The 9,271-nt window shown below is 41.8% G+C and overlaps 1 protein-coding gene across 1 annotated transcript in view; it reads left to right on the forward strand.

The window, feature by feature from the left end:
* Positions 1–207, forward strand: part of mpped2a (metallophosphoesterase domain containing 2a) — a 57,080-nt gene extending 56,873 nt beyond the window's left edge. Inside the window, exon 7 of the mRNA XM_070905431.1 lies at positions 2–207. Within this exon, the coding sequence (XP_070761532.1) occupies positions 2–120 (119 nt within the window). The 3' untranslated portion in view covers positions 121–207. The remainder of the gene's footprint in view (position 1) is intronic.
* The last annotated feature ends 9,064 nt before the right edge of the window (positions 208–9,271 follow it).

Here is a 9,271-nt window from a genome sequence, read left to right on the forward strand (position 1 = left end):
GGCTACGGGATCATGACAGACGGCTACACGACGTTCATCAACGCGTCAACATGCACCGTCAGCTTCCAGCCCACCAACCCCCCCATCGTGTTCGACCTGCCAAACCCCTCCAGCTCCTGAGGCCAGAGGACGGGGGAGGGGCGCGGGCAGGATAAACTACTTTTTTTCTATAAATATGTCAAGTTGAAAAAATAAAAAAAATTCTAAGTGTTTCTTTGCAAACTTTTGGTCTTCTCCAAGCTGTTGTTGAGATTGAGAAGATTTGGAGACGTGGGGTGGGGTGGGGTGGGGAGTTTGTCCGGGAGGGTTAAAGGAGAATACCGGTGTTTCATTTTTTTCTAATTGTGCCAACGATGCTGGTGTCCCGCTCAGATTTGAGTTTTTCTGCTCGCAGTCAGCGTAGTGTCAGATATCAGGGCTTGTTTTCCTCCAGAAGAACAAGAACGTTGTTCAGTCTGAAAGACAACTTGTGAGATAATCCATGAAGGAACTTTGTCTTTTGTCCTGATTTCATCGTGCAGAGTTATTGTGCATTTTTATGTCAGTGCTGCTCATTGTTACGCTCCGCTTCCTGTTAATCATGACGGCCACAGGAGGAAATAAAAACCTCATCCAGGAAATAATCCCGTAAAAAAAAACAATACGTTGCCTTAGTGCAGAACGCCAGACGATCATGAAGTTACTTTCAACACAAGTTCATTTTCTTGAGATCACAAATCAATATATTTTTGTTTCTTGTAGGAAAACACTTTGTATTATTCTGCAATCTTTTTCCTGTGATCACAAAAATTACAATTTCATGATCACAGGAAAATAAAAGGCCTTCCGTACCGTCGTACCGTCACATCTGCGTGTCCAGCGTCTTCATTTGTAAAGTTTGTATTTAAAAAAACAACATAAGAAAACAAGTGTTGAGCTCTGAGTGACACCGGTATTCTCCTTTTTTAGAGGGTTTTGTGGTTAAACAATCTTGCTCTTGATAAATATTGGTCAGATCTGTAAGATAAATGATGCTTTGTGAATTTGTACAATTTCTTTATGTTTGGTTTGCATTGGCCGGACAATGGATGCCATTGTTTTATGTTGTATCATCTGATATTTTGTGTTTAGGTCTTCTTTTGTTGTTGTTTTCTCGTCAGTTCCTCTTTTCTCATTGGCTGACAGGGACGCTGCCTTAAACTAGCTTTAATGTTCTCAGCTAGAGCCCCACTCTCTGCGAGCTCAGAGAAAAGTCCTTATTTATTACCCGTCATCCCCGCAAAACACCACCTGACTAACGCAGGGACAGAAAGCTATCAAATTACAGCCCGAAAAATTTACTTTTTAACATCCCCTTATGGATTTCTGATCTAATTTGGAAAATGTATGTATAAAATATATATAAATATATATATTATATATTCATGTTGTAAAACATCTGTACTAAAAGTTGTGTTTGACGAAAAAAAAAGAAAATCTGGTGCGTTTTTTTTTTCTGTATGCACCTGTATGATTGACATGTTTCTTTAATGCTCCCATCAGACTTCGTTGATGTGTTTTGTATGGACTCTCCCGGTAGGGTAGACATTTATTTTGGATGAGAGAGGAAGAATTTGTCACAATCCAACAGGTGCTGGTTGTTCCAGACAACACACCTGCCTAAACATGGTTAAGTTGTCCTTTAAAGTGTAAATCTGATAGTATTTGTGTTTTATTGCTTTTTTCTTTTTCTAATTTTGCACTTTGTGTAAATGCAATCTTGCTAGCACAAAAAAAAAAAATGTTGCCAATAGTTGTCTCAACTTTGCCGCTGTAAATGCTCCTTCCATGCTCTGTTCCTCTCTCGCTCTTTCTCTGATTGTATCCCTCTTCATGGAAATGTTAGTTCTCTCTTTCAGTTCATTGTGATATATTTAGCTGCCTTTATATGCAAATAAAATTGCAAGATTTTTACTTATGGAGCTCGGTCTTTAATCTTCTTTAATCTTTTAAAATGAATATTTTAATCTGGCCTTTGAGTCTCCGGGTCGTCAGCGCCTCAGACCGAGTTAAAGTTCACACTAACTTGGTTTTCATCACGGAAAAGTGAAGAGTAGAAGAGAAAACCTCAAAAGACGATACGTTCGTAAGTGCTGTCGTATTTCCTGTACGGTGGCCCTGAGGTGCCTAACACAACACTATTTCAAAAAACTAATCAACAAATGTATTGATCGAGTGGTTTTCAGAATTGCTCAGTCATAAGTAGTCTTTGCTCAAGACCAACAAGTCCTACACAAGTCATTATGTGTCCTTCACCGAATGAAACGCCCCTTTTTTATTTTTTAAACAGAGTAACTAAAGTAAATCTGCACAAATAATGAATGCTTTTTAAAATGTGTCACTCCGAGTCAAAAGTACTTCATGTTAAAATCAACATCAGTGTTTTTACACATTCACAAAACGTCCAATACAAGTGTTCTCATTCGCTTGTTTAAAAGTGTCTGTTCTCTGACAAATGCTAATAAAATAATAAACTATTAGTTTGGCTTCGAGGAAACACTAAACTTACATTTCTGTCTTTTTACATTAGCAAAATGTAACATCTGTGTAAGCACGAAATGGAAATATTAATGTTGTTTGGACCAAGCAGTGGACACAGCTGCAAGCCGGCTTGGCCTACTTATCAGAGCCATTTGAATACTTATTTAGTATATAAATGTATACTTACCTGTGCAGCCCAATATCACAGCAGGTGTTTTGCCTCTCCAGGCAGAACACCTGCTGGCTCTGATTGTGTTGAGGCCAGAGGAGCAACATGCTTATAAGTCTTGACCCGCAGACGAAGGCAGTGCAGCGGCAGTTGTCTCCCGCTGTGAAAAAAAAACGTTAAGAGCTGAAATGTAAAAGTTTTTCCACATTTTTTGACCTCTCCGGCTGTGAGCGCTGTTTGAAATGATGATGTTAGAACTACAGCTAACATGGAGGATTAGTTGTGGGGAAACTAATGACGTCACATCCAGTACTGGGTGTTTTTATGCTGTTAATTTCCATGTAGAAAAATGATGGTATGAAACTCATCTTTATTGGTACAAAACAAGCTGATCAACATCTCACAAGAGCAGAGATGAAGGATATTTTAACTTAGTATTAGATGCAGGAGTGAGATTTTTAAGTAAAGTTGCAAAGAGTAAAGCTGAAATACCATTTCGAGAATAAAGTTAAAATTATGGTTAGGGCATCCAGAGTCCGCCTGATCCCATTCAGACCATCTGACAGACACCTGACCCCGTTCGGGACTGCGTCTGGATGAGACAAAGCGCTCTTTATCGGAGGCCAACTGTTTGAAAACACTTCTGATCAACCTTTGTGAGGCTTATTGTCCACGCAAATGTTAACTTCATCACCTCCTCAATGGGAAGCATCCTGGACTAAGAGGGGGAGCCAGAGGAGACGTCACACTGTTTTCACAAGTCAAAATAACTGCAGGCTGTCAGGAAATGCTAAAATGTGCACATGTAATCGGATCAACGTATATGACTCAAAGCAACCTACTCTATTATGGTTTATTCTCTCGCCTTTAATCTTGAAATGTCAAGTTTATTGTGGACATTACTGACTGATTGAAATTCGACTTTTTTCTTAAAATACAAAAAAAAAAAAAAATACCCCGTCGTACATTTTCAACCACAGTAAACGGCGCTGATCGGCTATTAATTGAAAGACGTGATTTCCTTTAACAGATCACGAGCAAAACTCAACGAAGAGCAGATCAACAGTTGACTCGACGCGCTTCACTCAGCAGGAGAGAATAAAAATATGGCCCGTGGGTCTCCCGTACTTGTTATCTGAAAATCCACAATTCTCCGGCTCCAGATCTGCATCATTTCTCATTGGTTTCATCAGGTTTCATTCCTTTTCACCGCTCGCCAGCGCAGATCCCTCCTGGGCCAAAAATAAAATGGGCTTGAGTTGTTGGGCGCCTTTGCCAGCCTTTCCCACCAACCCCCTTCTCTCATCACCACAACATCAAAGCAACCCAACCAATTAACTATTCCCCGAAACGAGAGCAGCAAAGCATCGCCCCACACCCACCAGATCCCCCCGCACATTACCATAATCCAGTCTAATCATATTAACATAGGCCACAGATGAGCAGGAGGAGACACGGCTGCTCTGGCTCTGCTGTGTTCGTTCAACCTCTTAGTGTGGGTGTGAATGCGTCCGGGCACTTTCACACTGCACATGTTGCGTCTCTCTGCGGCGCGATGTACTGCGTGACTTCGATAGAGCTCCACACTCCCCGACATGCTACGCGTTATATGCTAAACGTCTTCCTGCAGAACAGAGCGTGCTAGAATGTCACCATTACATGCTAATATTCATGTTAACATGCTAACAAACAAACAAACAGTAAATGCTAATTCGCATGGTAACATGATACACGCTGCTAACAAGCTAACGTTACAAATGTCAGGTCGCGTCAAACCATTTAGGCAAACGCCGGCCCTTAAACGTCCGTCTGAGGATGCTGATTTACGTAAAATCCGCATAATGATTTCTAAGTGTTTGCCCTTAGCTGTTTAAATATTCCCTTATGCGTTGCTAGGAGGTCTTTAGTATCCATTTCCATCAAATAAAAGTTCATTAAAAGTGAAATAAATTGTGGGGCGATTGAAGAGGAGGAGGAGGAGGAGGCCGGGGAAACTCACTGGACACTATGAGCAATGTCACAGTAGTATTTTAATTTAGTCAGTTACATCTTCTGCTCGTGTGCGTTTGTTAAAGTTTCTTTGGTTCCTTCGAGGAGAACGCAGATCTCAGCGTCGTTCTCGTCTCTCTCCGTCTTCCTTCTCCCTTTTTTCGTATTCTCTTGCTGACAACAACAACAACAACAACGCTGTCAAGTAACGTTAAACGATGATGATGTGAGTGACCACGTAACCATGGTAACCGAAGCGTGTTGCGACAGTAACTGCCGCGAAGGCCTCAGTCTGAACACCGAGACGACCTGAGAGGCTTTATGCTGCTAAATGAACAAAAGTTTGAAACTGAAGGCAGTTCATGCAACCGGGAACTGAATCTCAACGTGCTAAATGTGTGTGTGTCAACATGCTATTCCTACACGTTAACATTAGCTTGTTAGCGAGGATCAGTGTTGGGCAGTAACACATCATTTAGTAGGTTAGATGCTAGCATTGCACAGGGGCTGGAGGTGCGGGAAACGACTCCTGGTAAATGTTATTTACATGTGTTCTTAGCTTGTTAGCGTTAGCCACTGGTAAGGCTACGTTCAGGAGTCCCCTGGTTTTGTTCAGAGCTGGAGGGTGTGTGTGTGTGTGTGTGTGTGTGTGTGTGTGTCTTCAGTGCAGCAAAACCACGATGTCTCATTCTCTATTTCTACACGTGTTGAACACAGAAAAACGTCACGTCCATGTTCATGTCCGTACACAAGCCTTGGAGGAGCCTCTAACATGCAGAACATGAACTGACGAGAGCATCTTTAAAGTGGATGTTTCCTTCGACATCAAGATTTTATTCTCGTCCATGTGTCTGTCAAAGAGAAATCTGTTGTGCTTCCTGGATTACCAGTGCTTCTCTCTCTCTCTCTCTCTCTGTGTCAGTGATATAGTCTCTCCACCGCCATGTCTCAGTGTCAGGACGTTTATAGCTCTGCCACATTGCCGGCTGTATTAATTATCCTTGCACAGGCAGCTGCTGGTGGTATTGCGTGTTTGTCAGGTTAGCCTTCGTCTGCTGCTGATGGATACGGGGCAAGACGCGGTGAAGGCTGAGCACCATATCAGTGTGTGTGTGTGTGTGTGTGTGTGTGTGTGTGTGCGTGTGTATGTGTGTGTGTGTGTGTGTGTGTGTGTGGCTTACTCTGGGGCCAGCACTCTGCATGCAGTGTTTATATGGACTTAATTGGCCGCCAGTGGTATTATTGTAATCTGGAGCTCATTTGGCACGAGTGGAGTTGCTCTGAAATAATTCTCTAAATCAGAGTCATGCTTTCCATGCGCTCATCTTTTCCCATGTGGTCTTCCTTAATATATATTTTTAGACTAAATATTTTATTATTACAGTTTACATTATTTGGACTTTTACTTGAGGAGGCTCCTGAGAGCTTTTATAAAATCATATTGGAATTTAGCATTTTCTGACAGAAGTGTGAATAGTTTCTGTTTGAATTTTGTCCAAATGTGAAACTTCATTAAATTAGATTGAAAGTTCATTGGCTAATGATAGAGCTTTCCTAATTATTTTGTTTTTAAAGCTGATTACCTCCCCTGCAGAGTGGATTGATGCTGTCTTCTCTTTACCTTCTGAGTTTTAAAGGAGTCTCTGAGAGCTGATTGAACTGGAAGAGAATTGACCTTTCAACCAGAGTAACAATGCGTGATTATCACGAGTGGATCAGCTGAATGATGGGAGATGATTGGTACCTCCGCCGCTTCTTTACATCACCGCCGATACAAACGATGTGTCTAATGGTATATAATTTCCCTCCCTCCTGATTTTCACTCTCCTGTCTCGCTCTTTTCTTGCCACTGTTGTAATTAGCTGTGTGGACTTTAGAAGATTACCATGATTACAGTTATTGGGACCCATTGTTCCATTATTTACTAATCAGGAACATTGCTCAACGGACATTCAAGATCCTTGACAATCTAACATGTCAGCGTAAAATCTCCACATCAACAAATTATAAAATACTGGGCCAACATATGAATTAGCTCTGACAGATAAACACACAGGTTTTTAAACCCCTTATTGTTCCAGATTCTGCAGAAATTGCCATTTTATATATGAATTTAGAACTTAAACAATAAGCAGAAAAGTAGTTTTAGTAAACGCGACCGTATAACCTCAAATAAAAGGTGCATTTACTAGTTTTCTCTGAGCTGGTGGGCTAGGAGGAATAAATGTATATTATGCATTGAAAATATCTATTTTATTTTTGTTTGTTTGCTTCCAGGCGGCTGTCGCTGTCGGCTTATCGTACAGAAAACTCCGCTGCAGCTTCAGCTTTCATGTCAGTTTAGTGAAAAGCAGGAGATTCTCAACAATCATCCAAAAACCTTCCTAGAAGCAGAGCAGCAGGTCGATACGACGCTAGACGTAAACAGGCAGGCAGACACCGTGAACAGCAGTGCAGTGCAGAGGTCAATACTTCATTAATGTCTGATTAATGTCTTCAAGCTGATTAATTCAATTGAGCCCTTTATTACGCTGGGTGTATTAATAGAAGTGAAGGAGTCCCTCAGCAGGAGACGCTGTCTGCCATATGGGGGAGCATTATGGCTGCGTTGGCTGGGAGGGTGCAGCCATCCCAGAGGATGCCAACCACAGTACAGGGAGGGTCAAGAGGGCACGCTGGGAGAGGCGGGAGGTTTGGCAGCCTGGACCATGAACTGACTCAGCAGCCGAGGCCTGAGGTACATTCAGGCTCTTGTGTATGGTTTTGGTTCTGCAAAACAAACTTCCCAGTGCTGGAGTTCCATACAACATTCACCCCACTAAAGTTTTATTTTTAGTTTAATACTAAATTTGCTTTTACTTTATTTACTTATTTGTTTTTGAGAGCACAAGACTTCTTTCTATAGCTGCCATTTTGTGCCAAATGTTCAGCAAATTTATCGGAGGATCACACAGCTCAGCCTCCCTGGAACCTTGTTTCAGAATCAGAATCAGAAATACTTTATTGATCCTGGGGGGTATTACACGAGGGGTACTGCAGGAGTATGGGGTACCGGGGCGGTCCTTATATAACCAGAGTGAGAGCTGTGTCTGCGTTCTCGTCAGGAGGTCAGACATGTTCTCGGTGGTGTTGAATTAGTGAGTTTCAATATGGTGAGTTCAAGTGAAAACTGACATTTTAAGACCTTGTTGTTTTTGTCAAAAATGATGAGTTATAAAGTCCAAGGACCTCCGAGGCATTTTAACAAATGTACTTTTTAACCAGTAATCTTGGAGCTATCAAAACATTTTCCACTTATTAAATGTGGAGCAACACAGCGGCTGTTCAATCGCACACAAACAGGGTAAACACCATTCGTGGCACTTCATCTCCGAAAAAACCGCCGCAAACAAAATCAAAAATCGATGCGATCCGACAGCGTTTGAGTATCTGAGGAGGATTTTTCATTTAATCCTGTGGAATTTCTCCTTGTTTCTGTGAAACAGTCTGTTGGCGCCAGCGTTTCTTCCTTTACGCCGATGACGCAAACCCCTGGCACACACACACACACACACACACACTCCGGCTCACTCAGACGCACTACAGCTGTTATAGTTGGCACACAGTGTCAATTGTGTTTGCCCTGGGAGTTAACAGCAGCCACTCGACATGAGGCGCCGCCGCGCCCTCGGCCCCTCTGCCTGCACATGACAAAAGATCTGTTTCTATCTCGGCGATGGCGGCTTAATTGAGTATGATAACCTCTGTGTCACAGTTGTTTATCCAGCCGCTCTCCTTCCCGCGCCACGCACTGTGAATTTCAATACGTTTGATCAGAGAATGTGAAAGTATTTGAACTCTCCATTACGGTGGCTGAAGTGCTCTGCCTTGAGGAGCTCTTTATTCTTCAGTGGAAATGCTCCATGCACACAAACCAGGACTTGAAAAATGTATGCGACAATAAAAGTGTCAGGTTTGGACTTTATTCAAACCAAAGAGGTTAATAATCAGTCCTTTCTTTATGCAAAACTTTATCATTTAGTTTGCAGATGGAGCTAGATGTCATGATCTCTCGTCTTTACGGAGTTACGTTTATATGTTACTAATGACGTTATTATTACGATGCCTTGGCTATGTTCAGAGACAACGTTGTTTTGAGTGAATGAAGCGCTCCAGTTGTGTACCAGAGTCACAGTGAGGTGAATGAAACACTGGACTTTGGGCTCCAGAAACAGGGTTTCGCTTCCTGAGTCCCGTCGGTGGTTGCGTTTGGCAACAAAAGCACTAATCTTTTCTCTAACCGTCCTTTTGTTGCCCAAACACAACCATGAATGTTTAATAATGCTGTGGCTCCTGTAAGCAGATATTGTGCAGCAAGATTTGTGAGGAAAACAAATGCAATACGTTGTCAGTGAACGTTTTACAGATTCGTTCAGGAACGTTAATTCACTCAATTTCCTCATTATGTTTATAATGAACGTCATCCGGGCAGCATTAAAAGGTATTTGTTGTTGCAGATTATTTGTATATAAACAGACAGAGTTGCCAAAAAGACATGACTCCGAATTAATGCTGATGTTATTCATTCAACTGTTTGCTAACAAGTTCGCCAGGTCAACTTAAAAGGTGATAATA

The sequence above is a fragment of the Enoplosus armatus genome, chromosome 1, assembly GCF_043641665.1.
Source record: "Enoplosus armatus isolate fEnoArm2 chromosome 1, fEnoArm2.hap1, whole genome shotgun sequence".
Lineage (NCBI taxonomy): Eukaryota > Metazoa > Chordata > Actinopteri > Centrarchiformes > Enoplosidae > Enoplosus > Enoplosus armatus.